Here is a 20,049-nt window from a genome sequence, read left to right on the forward strand (position 1 = left end):
GGTTAAGAGTATTGACTGCTCTTCCAAAGGTCATGAGTTCAAATCCCAGCATGGTGGCTCACAACCATCTGTAATGGGATCTGATGCCCTCTTCTGGTGTGTCTGAAGACAGCTACAGTGTACTTAGATATAATAATAAATAAATATTTTTTAAAAAGAAAAAAAGAAGTGGCAAGAGTATGTTTACAACCATTCCTGTCCTAGGCCAAACCAAAATTCCCTGAACAACTTTTATGGCACTTGAGTGAGCAGCTCAGTCAGTGTTCCTTAAAATCAAGCCTCCCAGTGTGGTGTCAGTCAGGGATAGACTCATTGTATACTTACCTGTGGGAGGTAAAGACAGGAAAATGGTGTCTTTGTTTCTGTAGTTGCCTGTATGTTTGTACAGGGGCAGAAAACTATGTGGACCATAGAAGTGCTGAAGTTGCCAGCATTGAGTGTTCCCCGGCCTGAGCTGAGGTGTTCTGAGCTGTATTCCCTGATGTTTGGGTGAAACACAGATAGTGAAGTCACGCATTACACTGCATTAGACTACTGTCAGAAACACCTCACATTCATTGCCCATTTGATGTTAAAGATAGTTTTGATCATTGAGCATTCACACTTTGCCTGGGGCTGGCGAGCCGGCTAGTATCTAAGAGCACTGCTGTCTATGAGAAGAGCCAGGGTCCATTCTGTTCACAGCTGTCAATTACAGTTCCATGGGATCCAACACCCTCTCTGGCCTGAGCACCAGACATGTTTGTGGTACACAGACGTACATGCAGGCAAAACCCATACATATAAAATAAAAATAAATTTTAAACACAAAAACCGAGTGGAGAGACGTCCCAACAGTCAGGAGCACTGTTGCTCCTCTAGAGGACCCAGGCCTGAGGCCTCACACCCACATGACGGCTCTCAATTCTCTGATGATAGCCTCCACAGGCCTCATGCATGCACATGATGCACAGACATACATGTAGACAAAACACATGAACATACATTAACGTAAAAATGATTAAAAAAAATTGTGTGAAATTCTCAGAATTAATTAAAAATATATTTAAAAACTCAAAGCAAATCCCCTTTTATTGTTGTCAAATATCTTTTGAGACCTATAGTTCTTAAGAAGCCATGTTGTCTTTGAAAAATGGTGTCTCAGGGCTGGACATGTGCTTCAGTGAAGTGCGTGCACTCAGTACAGTGATGTACGCAGTGGACCCAACTGCCGGAAAGACATTCATTTTTTTCTGTTATTTCTAGGTTAAAGTACCAAACGAAGACCTTGTATTTTGAAATATGATTAATCTCCTGATGCAGCATCAGAGGCTAACAATATTAATGGCCAGATCTAGGTAAGTTGAAATTTGCCTTACAAGAAAGAACCAATCAACATCATTTTGTTGAATGTAAACATGTTGTGTGTTGATTTGCTGACTCCCCTATCCCTAGAAAAATAAGGACAAATGGCTTTTATTAAACAAACACAGTGTTTACTAATATAGAATAGTCAGCTGATTGTGAAATTTTTCATCACAGACCAAAGCTCCCTCTTGCTAAATGCACTCAAGATAACTGTGCTCTGGGAGAGCATAAGACCCCTTATATATGAGCTGAGTTCTGGTTTGTAGAAATGTGCTAATGAGCTCACGCGGTTCTCTGTTTAAAATGCCGGTGCTTATTATGAGCTGTCCACAGAGATGTGGCTTCAGATACCAGTCTGCTGCTCAGAATGCAGACTCCAGCGCCCACCTATCTCTGTGCCTAGGACAGGGTGGTTCCCAAGGAGGGCACAGAAACCTGAGTGCAGATTCCCCATCCTTTAGGCAGTGCACGGCCGTTAGAATTGAGGCCTCAGCCCCTCCGGATGTCCACGTGAGAATGGGCTCCACAACAGCAGGCACACTTGCGGGAGGAGCTCAGGGCACTGGACCCCTCATTGCAGACCTGTGTGGACCAGTATTGCCAGCATTCGTCAGCTGGAGTTCCTCACTCATGCCGAGCCGCTGCTTTCATGCTGAAACCCTTGTCCTTCGTCCTCTGCTTTGCTTCTTTCCTGACCAGAACATCTGTGATACCTGTCTCCTCTACCCTCAGACCCTAGATCAATCAAATCGGTCAAGCCCTCTAACTGACAAGTGCATGCTCCTGACTCTCATTTCCTGCCAAGGTCCTCATGTCTAAAACTCTTCTTGGCCACTCAGTCATTTACCAGTCTCTAAAGCTCCCTCACTTTGCAACCTGTTCCTTGTATTTTATAAGATGGGAGATGCCATCAACTTCAGCTTATTTGCTGTTATCACCTGTCTGCCTTTAATATGTGTGTGTACATATGTGTATATATGCACATGTGTGTATGTGTGTGCATGTATGCCCTACAGGTAACAATAGAGGCCAGAAGAAGACACCCCATCCTCTGAACCTGAAGTCACCTCTCTAGTCCCTTCCATTCTTAGGTCTTCTCTCGCCTCAGAGTCCGCCACCTCTCGGTAGGCGTCACGGTCTGATCCCTGTACCTACACCTTCTTTAGGTCCTCAGCTCACTCTGTTAGTTAGGCTCCCCATGCGCTTCCCCTCTATGGTTTGTTTTTTTTTTTTTTTTTTTTTTTTTTTTTTTCGAGACAGGGTTTCTCTGTGTAGCTCTGGCTGTCCTGGAACTCACTCTGTAGACCAGGCTGGCCTCAAACTCAGGGTTTTTCTGTGTAGCCATGGCTGTCCTGGAACTCACTCTGTAGACCAGGCTAGCCTCAAACTCAGAAATCCGCCTGCCTCTGCCTCCCGAGTGCTGGGATTAAAGGCCCTCTATGTCTTAAAAAAGGAAAGAAAAACCCCTTTTCTGGCCCATTGATCCGCTTCTTTAATTACATGACACCTAAGACAATGTGCCCGTGGTGTTCTCGGTCCTTAGAAAACTTGAGAAAGGACAGTTATAAATTTGAGGTCAAGCCGGGTGTGGTGGCACATGCCTTTAATCCCAGCACTCGGGAGGCAGAGGCAGGCGGATTTCTGAGTTCAAGGCCAGCCTGGTCCACAGAGTGAGTTCCAGGACAGCCAGAGCTACACAGAGAAACCCTGTCTCGAAAAACCAAAAAAATAAAAAATAAATAAAAAATAAATTTGAAGCCAGCCTTCACATACCTCTGTGTGTGGGCTTGAGTGTATGTATGTGTATCCATATGTATGTGCGTGCACGAGCCCTCAAAAGTCAGAGAGCAGTGGATCCTGGAACTGGAGTTACAAGGGATTGTGGGCCATCACCTGAGTGCTGGGAACCAGGCCTCTGCACAGTATTGAGTGCTCTCCTGTGGTAAGCTGCCTCCAGCCCCGCTCTCCTTCACTTAATAGCTTTAGTGGTCCATGGAGTCTGGCTTTCTAAGCTCCTCCCTCAAACCCATATTGACATCTTTAGCTCTTTTGTAACCTCAGGCTAGGATTGTCGATGCTGCATCCGTCTTCACAGGCACTAGGAGTCCTGAGCACCCACACTGTAGTAGAGCACCTCCCTGCTCCTCTGTACAGTTAGCCACTCAGCACTGTTGGCTGTGGCGCTAAAGTCAGGCCTTTCTCCCTGTGCCTGCTGCTGCTGTGTTGCTAGGTTTTCTCCCTGTGCCTGCTGCTGCTGTGTTGCTAGGTTTTCTTCCTGTGCCTGCTGCTGCTGCTGTGTTGCTAGGTTTTCTTCCCAGTTCAGTTTTCTGATGATTTCTGAGTTAATCTCACTCAAGTGTATCCTGCGGGCAACGAAATTTCAAACAGACATCTGAGTATCTCCCTTTTTTGGTTAAAATGAATGAGTTTTAAGGAGGGTGGGGAAAGAATGCTATATAATTTTAAGATTTTCAAAATGTTTCCATCAATTACATCTTTTTGTAAACTTAAAAACGTTTACAAAATTAATAATTTAGCCCTTCTTGGTTAAAAAAAACTTAACATATATGGAGCATGCTCTGTGTTGGACAGTAGGGTAGCGCTCTAGGAAATGAAGAGGACAGGGCCTATCCCCAGCAAGGTCACAGTGGAGTGAGTCAGTACAGACAGAACTATTGCAACAAAAAGTGGTAAAAGGCCGAGACAGTTCACTGTGGGGACACTGGCGGTTATCACTCTGCAGGCTCACAGATGGCCTACAGTACCTATCTTGTGCTGAACACTAGGTCTGCACAGATGAGTGTGGTCTGCTTCTGCTGGAAGGGGCTCCTAATGGAGGGAGAACGGGACATAAAGATAGCCAACCCCAGTTCTTGCATACAAAGCATGGTGGATGCTTTGCTATCAGGACAGCCTGGGAGGCTTAGATGGGATGGGTGGGAAGTCTAAAACAATTCTAAGTCGGCCCAATGGGGCTGGAGTCAGGAAGTTTAATCTTGAGAAGGGGAAGCCATAGAAAGCTGTGTGGAAGGACAGGAGACAGTAGGCTGATCTGGGGGAAGGCAGTCTACTACTCTAACTGAGGAAGAGGAGGAGGGTTTGGTTATTAACCCTGAAAGTGTGAAGAAGTGTCTAATGGTTTCAGTCAGATCTGTGCTTGTGAGGTTATGGCCTGTGCAGCTTCATTCCTGTGTAACACACATCAGGTTCACCCTACCGCGATACTCTGTTAGAAGGAATGCTTTGACATTCTCCTGTGTTTATTTGGAAAGGCCTTGAACATGAATCTCACCTCTGTAACCTTTCCTATCTGACCTTCTGTGGCAAAGAATTAAATACACAAAATATCAGGTTGCCCAGGTTGTAGAATAAGCAGACTGTTATAAATTAAACTAGAAATGTGAGTTTCTGTGTTGTGTATCCTGCGGGCAATTTACTCTTATTAAAAGCATAAATTGACCAACTAGTTGAATGAAATTTAGTCCTAAACATTAACATTATTGGGCTTTATTTTCTACATCAAAGTATCATGCTTATACAGGATGCTTTGTAGTCTTTTCCTGTTTTGGATCTTTTGTATCCTGTGTATAATAATTTTCTTCAAATTATTTTCTTTGTAGTGCTCACATGGTCTTCTGAAGAAGCCATGGGTAGCTGTTGTAGCTGTCCAGATAAAGACACTGTCCCAGATAACCATCGGAACAAGTTTAAGGTCAGTAAAACCAGCAGAACTGTAAATGTGTCTCCTGCCTACTTGGATAGACGTCCTCAGAGACTTGATCTGTGTTGCCTTTTTTTAATGCCCCTCTTCCCCCACAGTGTGCCTTTTCGTATTTGAGTAAACAGTGGTGCTTTCTTACTAACAATATGGGTTGTTGCTCTCTTCTTCACTGCTGCAGCAAACAACTAAAGCTAAGTACGTAAAAAGCAGAGAGGTGTGCACAGTTCACAGTTCTGAAGAAGAGACTTCAGTCAGCATAGCACGGGCCCTGCCCAAGAAAGAACCCTTTTGCTAGACTACCTCTGTGTGGGAGAGAGACTGTGGACTGCCTCAAGTCTCACAGGAACTGTATTGATCCCTTTTTAAGGCACACCCCTAATAGCATAAGGGCCTCCCACCATGCCTCGGCTCTTAAATGTACTACTGCCTCTGATGACCAAGCCTCCTACGCATGAGCTGTTAGGGGGACAGACCACAGTAGGGATCATTTTTTTAGTTTTCATTTGGTCCTTTTTATCCAGATAATCACATAGATTTGGTAATAATTTTTTTAAATGTCATTTTACAATTTTCTCAAAACTACAATCTCAGCACTTGTGAACTTTCTATTACTGTAACAAAATCTTACATTGAAGAATAATTCTCTTTTGGGTCAGTCTTAGAGTACATAGTCTGTTAGCCCACTGCTGTAGGATATGATGTGATAGCACCTCAGGGCAGATGTGTATTATAGATGAGAATCATGTATGTCACGGTCAGCATGTAGAAATCTTCATTGGAGGGCATGTCCACAGTGACTGGAAAACCTTCTCTAAGGTCTGACACTTTGTAAGTGCTGCTGCCATGAGTGTCGAGGCCCTCACTGTCTCGGAGACATCCTCGAGCATGCTTAGATCATGGGGCTTTTCTTGGTACAAGAGTCTCACTGTATCTAAGGCTGCGTGCAGTCCCAGTCCTCTTTCCTAGCTGGAACTGCATGCATGTGCCACCATGTCTGGCTTGATTTCTTACCTACACTACTCTCCATGCTGAGGTTAGCATACAGTTAGTCCTCCTTCACCCTTCCATAGCTGTTCCCAGACTGGTTAGTGTCCCTTACACTCCTACCCCGCTGCACTTGGGATCCTTGCCTCTGCATGACTCTGTGTAACTTCAAGCCCTGTTACTTAACAGCTTTGCTCTCTTGGGCAGTCTGTGTGATTAGTAAGTCGCCCTTCCGCTGGTGCAGTGGAAGCCTGTGGTCTAAGGTGTTAGGAAGATGACACGAAGAACACACATGGAGATCATGGAGAGCACCTGCTCATGCCCCAGGAAGAGTAGTTTCTCTGTGTGTTACCCTTTAGTCAGTCTCTGGTCATTTTCTATGTTGCAACACTGGGAGTGGAACCTGGGACCTCAGGCATGCTAATCACATGCTCTACCACTGAGCCGTATACCCAGTCCTCTCATTAGATGGACTTTGTGCCTGTCTGAATTTGGTCTCTTTGAAAGGTGCGTTCTTTATTCTGTTTCAGCATCGTGCCTTCATGCTGTGCCATGCATTTTATGAGCCACCAGATTTCCTCTGAAAAGTTAATCCTACTCTGGCCTAAAGGAGGGACCATTGTTTTTTTTCATCCACCTTAGGCTACCGTCGCCTCCTTGTGCAGGCTCTGTTGCATTCATTTGTCAACAATCAAACCATCTCACTTGGTATTTGTGTCTTATTAAGTGGGAATGTAAATTCTCTATCTCACTGGGACATAGTCCATGCCCTACACACACTGGTGGTGAATAAAGCAGCAGGTGAAGGGAAACTGATGGAATTCTCAGCAGTGCTTTTTATCTAAAAGGTAGTGAAATGTTAAGTTGCTCTCATCTCCTTTTAGGTCATTAATGTGGATGACGATGGGAATGAGCTAGGCTCTGGTGTAATGGAGCTCACAGACACAGAGCTGATTCTGTACACCCGGAAACGTGACTCGGTAAAATGGCACTACCTCTGCCTACGACGATATGGCTATGACTCAAATCTGTTTTCTTTTGAAAGTGGTCGAAGGTGTCAAACTGGACAAGGTAGGGAAAGCCTTTCTTTTTCTCCAGATGATAGTATTATATGTGAAGCATTACACTTTCAGTTACTCTGCATACAAGACAGCATGGAGACACAGGCTTGTCCACCTAGCACTTGGAAGTAGACATAAGTTATGGATTCATTTACCAAGCATGCACAAAACACTGTGCACTTGATAGAAATAAAGTGTTAACTGTCTTTTTCGGCTCTCACTTCTTGGGCAAAGAATGTAAAGAGTGTAGCAGTGCAGAGCTAAGAGCTTTAACATCCAGATCTACAGGCAGCAGGCAGAGAGCGCTGGCCTGGCATGGGCTTCCCAATGACACACAGCCTCACAACACAAGGCCACACCTCCTAGTGCTGCTCATATAAACTAGACACTGAAATATATGAGTCTGGGGGCCATTCAGACTGCCACGGTGCCTGTTTCACAATGTCTTCCTTTCTGAGTGCTCTTACAACTTAGAAAAAGTCTCATTGCCATATATTCATTATACATAAAGTGGGCTTCATTGGCATTTTCACGAATGTTCATGATAAAGTATGATCACACCCACCTCCCACTCTTGCTAACCCTGTCTTTTCCTAGATGGTCCTCCATCTACTTTCACATCATTTGGTGTGCAGGGGCTGGAGGGGTGACAGCTTGGAGAAACTGAGTGGGTTTCATTTAGAGTCATTTACAGGAACATGTGTGAGGGTTTGTTCAGGGGTATACGGCACCTTACCAAAGGCTGCACCATTGATAAGTGTATCTTTCCCAAAGCCCCTTGAGCCAGCTCTCCTACCCAACAGTAGGGTATGTTGATGGATCTAATAAGTTCAGTTGTCGTGTACACGATAACGGCTGCTGTCATGTCCGGAAATCAGCATTGCAGACCACTCCTTGCCCTTTCTTTGAGTCTGACAGTTTTCTGCCTTTCTGTACTGTTCCTTGGGCCTTAGAGGGGAAATATGACCAAATGTTCAATAGTCATTTGTTTTTGGTCCTTTGACTCAATCTCTGCAGTTATTACTGACTAGGAAATTCTTTTGACCGAAGTTCCTATAGCTTTTTAAAGGCATGGTTACCATGTTTTGCTCTTGATTTATATTTGTAGGGATTTTTGCTTTTAAGTGTGCCCGTGCAGAAGAATTATTTAACATGTTGCAAGAGATTATGCAAAATAATAGTATAAATGTGGTGGAAGAGCCGGTTGTAGAAAGGAGTAGTCATCAGACAGAGTTGGAAGTCCCTAGGACACCTCGGACACCTACAAGTGAGTAGCCTTTTCCTTCCATGTTTGCATGTCAGACGTTCATATGGAGATTCACTCTGTAACAGTCAGAAATGGCCAGGCGGTGGTGGTGCGCACCTTTAATCCCAGCACTCAGGAGGCAGAGGCAGGCAGATTTCTGAGTTCCAGGACAGCCAGGGCTACATAGAGAAACCCTGTCTTGGTGGGGGGAGGGGGAAGAACAGTTAGAAATGGTGATGAACAGCCACAAAACCCCTGCTAGCTTTAGTTACAAACATTTTAAAAATAAAAACATTAAATGTGTCACATTGTCTAGACTGTCAGTTCAAGGTAGGAGACTAGGTCAGTGTGGGAATGAATGCTTGCCTTGCCTGGATGGGTGGGGGTTTCAGCACCAGCACTACAGAAAGAACAGCCAGTGTCACCAACTCCCAGTGTGCAGTCTTTTTATTCTTTTTATTCTCTGCCCTACTCCATGTCCTGCCTTTCTTCTCAACACAACAAACAAACTGCAGCTCCAGGGCTCGGTGCTCAGAACTTACCTAATGGGTATCCCCGCTACCCCTCGTTTGGAGACGCTTCATCCCACCCCTCAAGCCGGCACCCTTCTGTGGGGAGTGCTCGCTTACCTTCAGTCGGTGAAGAGTCCACACACCCTTTGCTTGTCGCTGAGGAACAGGTAAGGTCACCACTGTGTCCGGAAACTGATTCTGTGGGGTACATCACTTGTGCATAGAAGTGGTTTTCATTTGCTAGCCTGGGCTGGAGTACACACAGATGTTGGGGGCTTCACTTCTCTTTCCTTTCTGAGTAAGGGGTTTCCTACGCAGCCCTGGCTGGCCTGGGACTCACAGAGATCCCCCTGCCTCTGCCTCCTGAGTGCTGATAGTAGACACTTTGCAGTACTTAGTCTGTCCGTCGAGAGGTGCAGCTGTCGATGACTACTGGGCAGCCATCGGTGGGTCAGGCTTTTATGCTGCTTTGGATGCTCCGGTCTTTGTTAGCAGTGAACCACACATGAGATTTGGCAGATTTTGCTGTTGAGGCTGTTTGGAGCTGTTTGGAGTTCATAACTAGTTCAAATGTAGAGCCAAGTATTTGAACATTATATATTATCAGATAAGTTTATCCTTTGTAAATTGTATGATCATTTTTGATTAACAGGTTTTTTTTAGTGTTTTTAAAGTATAGTTCTTTGCATATTAACCGTTTATTTACTATAATTATATCTACTTTTTCATTTCATTTTGCATTTCGTTTTGAACCCTAAAATTCTTAGGTAGAGTCTGTCAGATACTTGTAGATTGTCTTCTACAGTACTATCAGACATTTCTAAGCAGTGACAATACCTTACTAGGTGGCAGGTTTTTTTTGTTTGTTTGTTTTTTGTTTGTTTTTGTTTTTGTTTTTTTGTTTTGTTTTTTGAGACAGGGTTTCTCTGTATAGTCCTGGCAGTCCTGGAACTCACTCTGTAGACCAGGCTGGCCTTGAACTCAGAAATCTGCCTGCCTCTACCTCCTGAGTGCTGGGATTAAAGGCGTGCACCACCACGCCTGACTGGTGGCAGCTTTTTTGCATCTATAAATTGTATAGAACTCTTACACAGGGATTTCCACTTTGTCGATGGTGACAGAGCTGCCTCTTCCTTCCGTGCTTGTTGTTTCTAACTTCTGAGTCATGTGTCAATACCTGAGAGCTACAAAAAGAGAAGCTATTTGGTTCTGATTTCTTTCCTACTTTTTCTTTTCTCTTCTCTTCTTTCTTTCTTTCTTTCTTTCTTTCTTTCTTTCTTTCTTTCTTTCTTTCTTTCTTTCTTTCTTTCTTTCTTTCACGAGGGGTGGGGGGTCGTCCTGTTATAGCCTGTGATCGCCTCACACTTGTCTATCTTCCTGCCTCTGCCAGGATACCAGGGCTATAGATCTGTGTCACCATGGTCAGCTGACTTCCTGATGAATACAATACTGCAATATAATGCTGCATGTCATTTTTAAGTAGTTATTCTTTTTATAACTTATGAGATTTCTGCATACTTTCCCTACCTCCAATTTTTTGATTAGGTAAAAAGATAGGTGTAAACATTTTAAGATAGCAGTACATTTAAAGAGAAAGGGATAAAATTAACATATGTAAGCCAGGAACGGTGGCACAAACCAATAACCCTAACATTTGGGAAGTAGAGGCAGTTGAGTCTAGTTTGATGCTAGCCTGGACTACATAGTAAGACCCTGTTTCAATAAATAAATAAATAGGACAAATTGACGTGACCAGTATCTTTTTAAACATTTTATGTGTATGGGTGTTTTGCCCATGTTTATGTGTGCAGTGCCTGTAGAGGCTAGAAGAGGGCACTGTAGTTACAGAAAGTTGTGAGCGGCCTTGTGGGTGTGAAGAATTGTGAACTCTCTTGGGTCCTCAGGCTCCCCGATTCGTCGGCCTGCTCTTGTTTTGTGCTTCACACTTGACTGGTTTGCTCTGTTTCTTTTTAGGTACATACTTATGTTAACACTACAGGTGTGCAAGAGGAGCGAAAAAACCGTGCAAGTGTGCATGTTCCTCCAGAGGCAAGGGTTTCTAATGCTGAGAGCAACACACCAAAAGAAGAGCCGAGTAACCCCGAGGACAGGGACCCTCAAGTGCTTCTTAAGCCTGAAGGAGTCAGGTTTGTTCTAGGACCAACCCCTGTCCAGAAGCAGTTAATGGAAAAGGAGAAACTGGAGCAACTCGGAAAAGACCCAGTCAGTGGGAGTGGAGTGGGCAGCACAGAGTGGGACACTGGCTATGACAGCGACGAGCGCAGAGATGTGCCCCCTGTCAACAAACTGGTGTATGAAAACATAAACGGGCTATCTATCCCCAGTGCCTCAGGGGTCAGGAGAGGTCGTCTGACACCTACCAGCACCTCAGACACCCAGAATATCAACAACTCAGCGCAGAGAAGACCTGCACTATTAAACTATGAAAATTTACCATCTTTGCCTCCTGTTTGGGAAGCCCGCAAGCTCAGTAGGGATGAAGATGACAATTTAGGACCAAAGACCCCATCTCTAAATGGCTACCATAATAATCTAGATCCAATGCATAACTATGTTAATACAGAGAATGTAACAGTGCCGGCAAGTGCTCACAAAATAGACTATTCAAGGCGCAGGGATTGTACACCTACAGTCTTTAACTTTGATATCAGGCGCCCCAGTTTAGAACATAGGCAACTCAATTATATACAGGTGGATTTGGAAGGGGGCAGTGACTCCGACAACCCTCAGACTCCAAAAACGCCCACCACCCCCCTCCCGCAAACCCCCACGCGGCGCACAGAGCTGTACGCCGTGATCGACATTGAGAGAACCGCTGCTATGTCCAACCTGCAGAGAGCACTGCCCCGGGACGACGGCACGTCTCGGAAGACGAGGCACAATAGCACCGACCTGCCCGTGTGAGCCCGGGGCACTACGGCCGTCCCACCTCCGCAGAGGCTTCAGAGTGAAGATGCGATGCTTCCTTCTCATTTCTACACTAACTCCTTTTATAGACTGGTCTTTTTTTCCTGAATCTTTCCTGTGCATCTTTAAAGGGAATTAATGCAGAGCAGGTACTCCTTAGAGAACACTCATCTCCTGATATCTACTCACTGTCCAGCAGCACCCATTCTCACAGTGCCTACTTACCACGAGAATTGAAGTCAGTGCCGTGCTGGGTGATCTGTCCTCCGCGTCCTGAGGGATGCTTAGCTTTCATGTCTGAGTTGTGGTTGGCGCTTGAACCTTTTATAAAGTTTCTTGATAATGCGCATTGCTAACATAATTCTGGGCCATGACAGGAACCCTCGTAGATCACTGTTCACAGGGTATGGTCACAAGCATGGAATGTGAGGATTTTATTTCATTACTTAAAGGCGTTTTAACTTGGGCCAAATTTGTGTCAAAGAAACAAAGAGAACCACACTTCCTTTTGTACCAGTCAGCACCTCTGTCTTGAGTGTGCTGGGAAAAATTCAGTCTCATAGCTGTGATTGGAAGGCAGGCAGGAGACAGCTCTGTGTCCCCACCTCCTGGTGTCATCTGAAAGGCGTGTCCAGATAGCATCTTACTCAGAGTTAGGATGGGTTTAGGAGTCAGTCTCAGGTCACTTTACCCAAAAGCATTTGAAAGTCTACCCCTGATCTCTCGGTGTGTCTGTGGTAGATTACTGACAGCGCGTGTGTCTGTAGACACTCATGCCATTCAGTCCCGTTGAGCTTCAGTTTCCCTTTTGGCCTTTGTGTTGTCTTACCTTGTTATGTGATGCCTCCCTTTCAATTTACGACTCAGTGTTTGTGTGTGTTTGGGATGGGATTGTGTGTCTGCTGTCACTACTTAGGCTGCGGGTTCGTTGTTATGGTCCTGAAGGTCCATTTGGAGCTGACTTATTCTCTAACTGGGTTGCCCCTGTCCAGTATTTATCTCTTGCTTACTTTTCAAGTTGATGAAAAAAGCATCGTTTGGGTTTTAAAGTTCATTTGTGTCCATGGGTGATCTCTTTAGTAGCTGAGAAGAAAAGGAAGAGACTCTTAAACATATGAGTCCCCGAAGGTCCTGTCCTCACTGGGGCACCCTGCGCTGCACTTCAGCAGGGGTTGTCTCAGCTCCAGGGCTGCAGGCCCGCTCTGCCCACTCTTCTGTCCTCTCACGTGGAACTGGGCCCTGATTACCCCATGATGCTGGTGAGCTGTTAATGTTGTTGCCAGCAGAACAGGAACGGGGAAGTATTAAAGTAGTGCGATTATGTTATAATTGCCGGTGTGAAATGAATAAAGTTTATGCAACTCTTAGAAGTCAGAACACTCCCAGACCACTGTATAGTAAAGGGAAGGGCAGCCTACAAAATAGTTTACTTTTTCTCTGAAGTTGGGAAGTTTCGGGTTATGATCTGGATATACCAGATGTGGCTAAGGGGGATTTATCAAAAAGAGGTTTCAGTCATCTGGCCTTCAGTATATTTAGGAACTCATCCCAGAACAGTGACTGGACTTGCAGAACAGTAGCATGGGGCCATAATAAATAGATTGTTACATGTGCTCATCTTCAGTGCCATTGCTTTAGAGCATAGCAGACGTTTCTTTTCCTTGTCCCTCTGTGAACTAAAATGTTTGCTGTTCTCTTCAAGAGAGTAGTGGCTACATGTGCAGTTTACATATCTAATACACTGTTCCATTTGAAATGTCTTCTGAGTAGCTTGCTAATTGTGCCAAATTTCCGTGGTGGTTTTGTGATGTGGGGTAAGGACGCTATGGGAAGAGCGCAGGTCCAGACAGAAGTAGCCCTCCACCTCAGAGGGCTGGTCTGCTCAGCCATCTGCAGGCCGGGCGCTTTGTTCTTTCTCTGCACCCTTCACTTTTCCCTTCAGATTTGAATTAGATTTTATATTTTTTAGCTGACTAATATCATCATTACAGCTTATGCTTTAAGTAGTGTATGGCTTAAGAATGCAAATGGGACCAATTTGCTAAGAATTTGGTTTTAGGGTACAATATGAATCTTAGGAAGAGGTAAACAGGTGTGTTAAGTTCTAGATATCTTTTGGAAACCACCTTTGTCTCTGTTTAACCAGTCCTGTAGAATCCCTGTGTCCTTTGCAGTCGTCTCATGATGGGCGTTTGGCTCTGTCCAGGAAGAATGTACCTACTACTATTTGGTGAATTTTAGAGTGAGATATTTTATTGGCACAAATTTGTAGCCATATGTCTCAGATTTTCTAAAGCAAACCTAATGTTAGATCATTGGTTTTGTTGGTTACACCATGTGACCCCACTTTCTGGTTTTGGAAATAGAATGCTTGCTCCCTTCTTTTCTCCCCAGATAAAAACCCTTGCTTAGTCCATATAGTCCATATAGCTCCTACCACTCTTACAGACCAGGGCTGGAGGCTGATAGGGTATCACCAGTGTTTCCTGACTGTTGGGTTTCCCAGTTTCATCTTCCTTTGAAAAGTGAAAATATGGTGCCTTCCCTCCCTCCTTCTCTCCCTCCAAGAAGATGGGCAAATCGTTCTTTGTTCTCCCACTGCTGTGGAGTGATGAGACACGCACTTTACTCTTAAAGACTCAGCAGAAATACTCACTTCTCAGCAGATCCATAATAGACCACAGTTCGGACTTAGGAAACTTTGCCAAGCAGTCTCTGTCATTACAGATATTAATGTTGCCCCCCACACACACTATGTTGTAAGTCAAACTGTGTTTGTATGTGCTCCCCACTGTGCCTACCCCAAATCTGTGGGTGTGCACAGCATATAAAATGTACCTCACTAAAGTTCTATTGCAAATGGGACAGGGCCTTATGTGTTCATCATTTCCCAGCAATGTGCCACCATGTATTTGCCTCAAGTCAAAGGTTTAACAAGCTAACAAGTACTTCCCAGTTCCCCTGTCTGTTTTCTACCCACAATACCCAAGTGTTTTGTGCAATGTGTAGTGTGTATGTATAAATATATATATATTCTTTAGAAACATCATTCAGAAGTAATGTATTGGCATCTCATTCATATTTCTGATGTGAAGTATATGGTACTATTTACTTTTTCCTTAATGTTTGCCAAATTAGAATCAAGACATTGGTACGAAATTACAGCATGTGTGTAGAAAACATTTTGGCTTGAAGAGTTAACCTGAAATCCTTTCCCCCATCAGTGTGCCCTGCGCAGACCAGCACCCTGCCAGCTCGCTGCCTGGTTCCCAACCCTGCGTCCTCAATGTTCAGGGTGTAACACAGTTCTTTCATAGCGTCCTATCGTTGAAACTGTCTGGCAGTTGGACAATGAAGCCTGGAAACAGGCTGGTACAGTGTACAGTAGTCACCAGGGGGCCGAGTTTGCATTAGTAAATGCAAAGTTGATGTTTTATAAAGGACAGACTTTGTGTTATGTTTCTATTTTCATTACGTTGTATAATAATGTAAGATTATTGTATGTTCTAATTTGCATTATAAATGTTTTTTCCTACATAAAGGCATAAATATAGCAACTTTGTATAAAGGTAGCTTATTAGATTTTAATTTTTCTTTTATAAAAGTTGTCTACAGTGGGACTACCATTGCCAAATTGTATATGAGATACGAATCTTCCCCTTTGGTTAATTTCTTTTCTAAACATTCCATATTCCTCTAATGAAAAACGTGATACTGTATTATGCATAAATTGTGTTTTAATGCTGTTTCATATCAGCAGGTTAATCTTGGGTTGGCAAACGTAACCACTGTTACTACAATAAAACCTTGTGTGTGTAACGGCGTTACTGGCCCTCTGGCCCCTCTGTCTTTGTTCTTGCTTCCCCATCAGTGCCAATGTCAGACGTCCTGTAGCAAGGCAATAAAACAGACCTTCTACACTGAGGCCGAGTGTTCCTCTGTGGATGATGTGTGGGTGGGAGGACCACCCCGCAGTTGTCCTAGTGTGGGACTCTTCTGCCATGTCAGCCGTGTTGTCAGGCATAAGGAGTTATCTACGATGTAAACATGCTTTAAGAACAAGTGTGGAAGTGCTTGAAAGCTTTGTTTTTGATGTAACAGGTAATAACTAGTTGTTAATCTTTGGAAAAGTCAGAGTCCTTGAAGTACAATCAAGCCTTTATTAACTGGAGTACTTAAAGAATAAGCTAATAATGGAGTTTTGTTCAACAAGGGCTAAGCAACACTTTTAAAATTCTCTTATTTATTGTATTAGTATACTTTCCTATCCTAAAATTAGAATGTGTAAAATGTGGTTTCATCTTAGACTGTAGCATCTTGCAAGGCCTTCCCTGTCAGCATCTGGGCATAAATATCCATGATGAGTACAAGGTGATACTGAAGCTGAGCTGACATACACTGACCTTCAGTGTTCCAGAAAAACTGCTCTGTGGAATCAAATCTGATGAGTTCTTATGGTCACTTCTCCCTTATTGCCAAAAGTAGATTGCAATAAAACCCAAATAAAAGTTTGGTTGGATACTTACATAAAGTTTTACTGTATTTATATTCCATGTATTGCTTGACACTTCATGATAGAGGTGTTATTCAGTTGGGGAGTGTTGCTGTACAAGTGAATGTAGTGCCCATGTAGACCAGAAGAGAGAGTCAATCCCCAATAGACTGGTTGGTGGGAAACAAACCATGGTCCTCTGCAGGACCAGTGTGTGCTCCTAAACTCTGAGCCATCTCCAGCCAGATTTGTTTTCAAAGTGAACATATACTGTGTTAAAGATTACACATTTATTTGGCAGACTTTCTTAGTATCTAATGTGAATGGTCATTCTAATTTATCTCACTCAGTTCTGGGAATCCAAACCTTATTTTAGCCACTGAGTGAGATTGCCAAGTCTTGTCTAGTATAGCAGAGATGGAAATCATTTAAGCAATACAGGGGTTAGACAAACCCACAAATGATTGGGTGTGTACATGGGCCACACACTAGAGAATGTTCAAATTGGTTATGGTGTGGTGCAAAGCATCTTTGAAGACCAGGGTATTAGTGCTCAGACTCAGAAAGCTGCTTTGGATTGCTTATGTACTTCTCCTGGAAGATCTTTTGCGGACAGTAACTGGTCACATGTTCTTATTTAACAGATGAGCTTAAAGTCAGCCTTGTGCTAGTCACCAAGACAGCCATCTTCATCCTCAAAAGAATCTACTAGTTAGACCATCACTAATAATAGAAGACAGTGCCTTTCCTTCCAAAGGACTAAGCCCTAAAACAGATTACATATTACAAACAACTTCTAGAACTTTAGAACGACAGTAGTCAAATTCCATAGGGGAATTAAGGGAAGTATTTTTTGTTTGTTTTTTAAAGGCGTGCGCGCGCGCGCGCGCGTGTGTGTGTGTGTGTGTGTGTGTGTGTGTGTGTGTGTGTGTGTGTAACAGGATCTGGAGGTTTACTTTCTTATGAATATCTTATTCAGTTGTGTAGTTAAAGCCTAGATGTGTTCTAGAAAATGTACATAGGTTATGGAAGAAGCATTTCTTGTGTACTGGAGGCTATCAAGGTTTCCTTAGATATGTCCAACCTCATAAAAAGTATAATAATGATTATACTTTTCTTTTATAGAGGCTCCACATACTGAAAGAGAATTCCCTACTCATTACAAGAGAAATCAGCCGTTGCCACTGAAAGCCACAGGCTCCAGAAGGGCTACCCATCAACACAGCAAAAACAACTGTGATGTGGTGTGGTGTTTAAATACTGACAACTTTTTTTTTTCATAGAAATTAGAATTTTGACTTGTAAAATGCCTTAACTACCAGGCACTATCACAAATGCTAGCTTGCTTTATTTAAAAACTTAAAATGTTAATGTGTGAGTGTGTGTGTGCGCGCGCGACTATCCTTGGAAGCCTGAGAGAAGACCCGATTTCCTAGATCTGGAGTTACAGGCAATTGAGAGCTGCCAGATAGGGGTGCTGAAAACCAAACTCCTGCACCAGGAACCAGCATGTGTAACCACTGAGCCAGCTGAGCCATTGGAAGACATCCTGGCTGGGGCCGGTGAGATGGCTCAGTGGGAAAGAACACTGGCTGTTCTTCCAGAGGTCCTGACTTTAATTCCCAGCAACCACATGGTGGCTCACAACCATCTACAAAAGGATCTGATGCCCTCTTCTGACATATAGGTGTATATGCAGACAGAGTACTCCTACATTTAAAATTGATGATGATGATGATGATGATGATGATGATGATGATGATGATGACGACGACGACGATCCTGGCTAATCCTGCAAGCTGCTTGGCCCCACTGGCAGACTGTTAAGCAGTAGCATCCTGTATGGTGAGTGAAGGGATAGTTTAGTGTCAGACAGTAAGAATCCAAGTAGGTGTTGATTTTGGAGTCCTAATCCCCTAGGATAGTATTACGGAAGTTCTTGAGGAATGCCTCATCACCTGTGTTCTGGCTGTTGTTTGTTACTTCAGTTAGTTATATCTCTCCAGACTAGCAGTTTTCAACCCATGGGTCATGGGGCTTGAACAACCCTTTCACAGGGATCTCCTAAGATCATCAGAAAATGCTGCAGATTTTTACATTATGAGTCATAACAATAGCAAAGTTACAGCTATTGAGTAGCAATAAGAATGATCTTATGGCTGGGGTCACCACCACATGAGGAACTGTATTAAAGGGTTGCAGCATGAGGAAGGTAGAGAACCACTGCTCTAGACAATGACTCTTCTCTTTCCCAAGTCACCTCTTATTAAATACACTTCATTCTGAGTACACCAGCTGTAGAAGCAATGTTTTCCAAACACACTGGAATTCCACCTAAGCTAAATAGAGTTTGCTATAGCCCAGGCATCCACCTGCTAAGCAATTTAGTCTTGCTTTTGTGAAATACATATTCTGATTACATCCATTTCATACACCAGGAAATTGAGGCACAGACGTAATGTAGCTAGGGGCAGTCACTTAACAGAATTCACCAAAGGAATTCCAGCCATAGGCAAGAAAGACTGAGGGTGGCGGAGGTGGGGTGGGGTGGGGTGGGGGTGTCATAAGACGGGATAAAGAAAATTCAAGAGAACCTGAGGAGTAACAGATTAGAGGAATAAGCAAGGGTGGCCCATGGACCCTGCAACATTCCCAGTTCAAAAATGCTACACACGTTATAAACAAACATGGGGGGGGGGGCGTAAAATGATACATTCAGCTGGTGGGACTTTTGGAAATAGCTTTCAGTCAGTCAACTCAGAACGTTGGTGGAAGCCCAAGATTACAAAACGAGTTATAAAAACAAGCTGAAATTCAAATCCATTGGAGCTCAGTTCCAAGTGAAGGGAGGGGAGAGGAGGGAGACCAAAGGCCGAGGAGAAGACAGTCTCTAGAGCCCCATTCCAGGGGACTGACTCCTGGCTGCCGCTCAGCTCAGAGCGACAGGATGGCCAGCCTGTCTCCCTGTTCTATTCCAAAGCCGTTCTTTATGTTCACCTACTCTTCTAAAGTCTGACAGGGAGGGGACACTGGTAACCCTTCACCCACTGGACACTATATACTTTGTGCACAATGAAAGCAGCCTTTTAAAATGTGTGGGTAAGGGCTGGTGAGATAGCTCAGCAGTTAAGAGCGCTGACTGCTCTTCCAAAGGTCCTGAGTTCAAATCCCAGCAACCACATGGTGGCTCACAACCATCTGTAATGAAATCTGATGCCCTCTTCTGGAGTGTCTGAAGACAGATCTACAGTGTACTTACATATAATAAATAAATATTTTTTAAAAATGTGCGGGTATGTTAGCATCTTAGTGTGATTGCTTCTAAATACCACCTGGAATCTGCTCATGAAAATGCTGTTCAGGAGGCAGAGGCAGGAGGATAGCTATGAGTTCAAGACCAGCCTGGTCTACAGAGCTAGTTCCAGGACAGCCAGGGCTACACAGAGAAACCCTGTCTTGAACAAAACAAAACAAAACACACACAACCTATTCCTAAGAAAAATTTCCCTGCGACAGAAGACTGGTAAATTTTAAATAACAATTTCCTGGGCCCAAACACACTCCTTGTTATATTGAACCTTAGGATAGTGTAAACTAGGGTCACACAGACATATTAAAAATAATGACTGTTAAGCCAGGCATGGTGGTGCACGCCTTTAATCCCAGCACTTGGGAGGCAGAGGCAGGTGAATTTCTGAGTTCGAGGCCAGCCTGGTCTACAGAGTGNGTTCCAGGACAGCCAGGACTANNNANANNAA

At 43.9% G+C, this 20,049-nt stretch overlaps 1 protein-coding gene across 2 annotated transcripts in view; it reads left to right on the plus strand.

The window, feature by feature from the left end:
• Nucleotides 1-15,624, plus strand: part of Frs2 (fibroblast growth factor receptor substrate 2) — an 80,969-nt gene extending 65,345 nt beyond the window's left edge. For both annotated transcript variants that reach the window (XM_021204936.2, XM_029542299.1), the window contains 6 exons: nucleotides 1,246-1,337; nucleotides 4,968-5,059; nucleotides 6,937-7,123; nucleotides 8,222-8,380; nucleotides 8,875-9,038; nucleotides 10,846-15,624. In XM_021204936.2, coding sequence (XP_021060595.1) covers nucleotides 4,994-5,059; nucleotides 6,937-7,123; nucleotides 8,222-8,380; nucleotides 8,875-9,038; nucleotides 10,846-11,796 — 1,527 coding nt within the window. In that variant the 5' untranslated portion in view covers nucleotides 1,246-1,337; nucleotides 4,968-4,993 and the 3' untranslated portion in view covers nucleotides 11,797-15,624. The remainder of the gene's footprint in view (nucleotides 1-1,245; nucleotides 1,338-4,967; nucleotides 5,060-6,936; nucleotides 7,124-8,221; nucleotides 8,381-8,874; nucleotides 9,039-10,845) is intronic.
• The last annotated feature ends 4,425 nt before the right edge of the window (nucleotides 15,625-20,049 follow it).

Source organism: Mus pahari, chromosome 9 (genome assembly GCF_900095145.1).
Source record: "Mus pahari chromosome 9, PAHARI_EIJ_v1.1, whole genome shotgun sequence".
Classification (NCBI taxonomy): domain Eukaryota; kingdom Metazoa; phylum Chordata; class Mammalia; order Rodentia; family Muridae; genus Mus; species Mus pahari.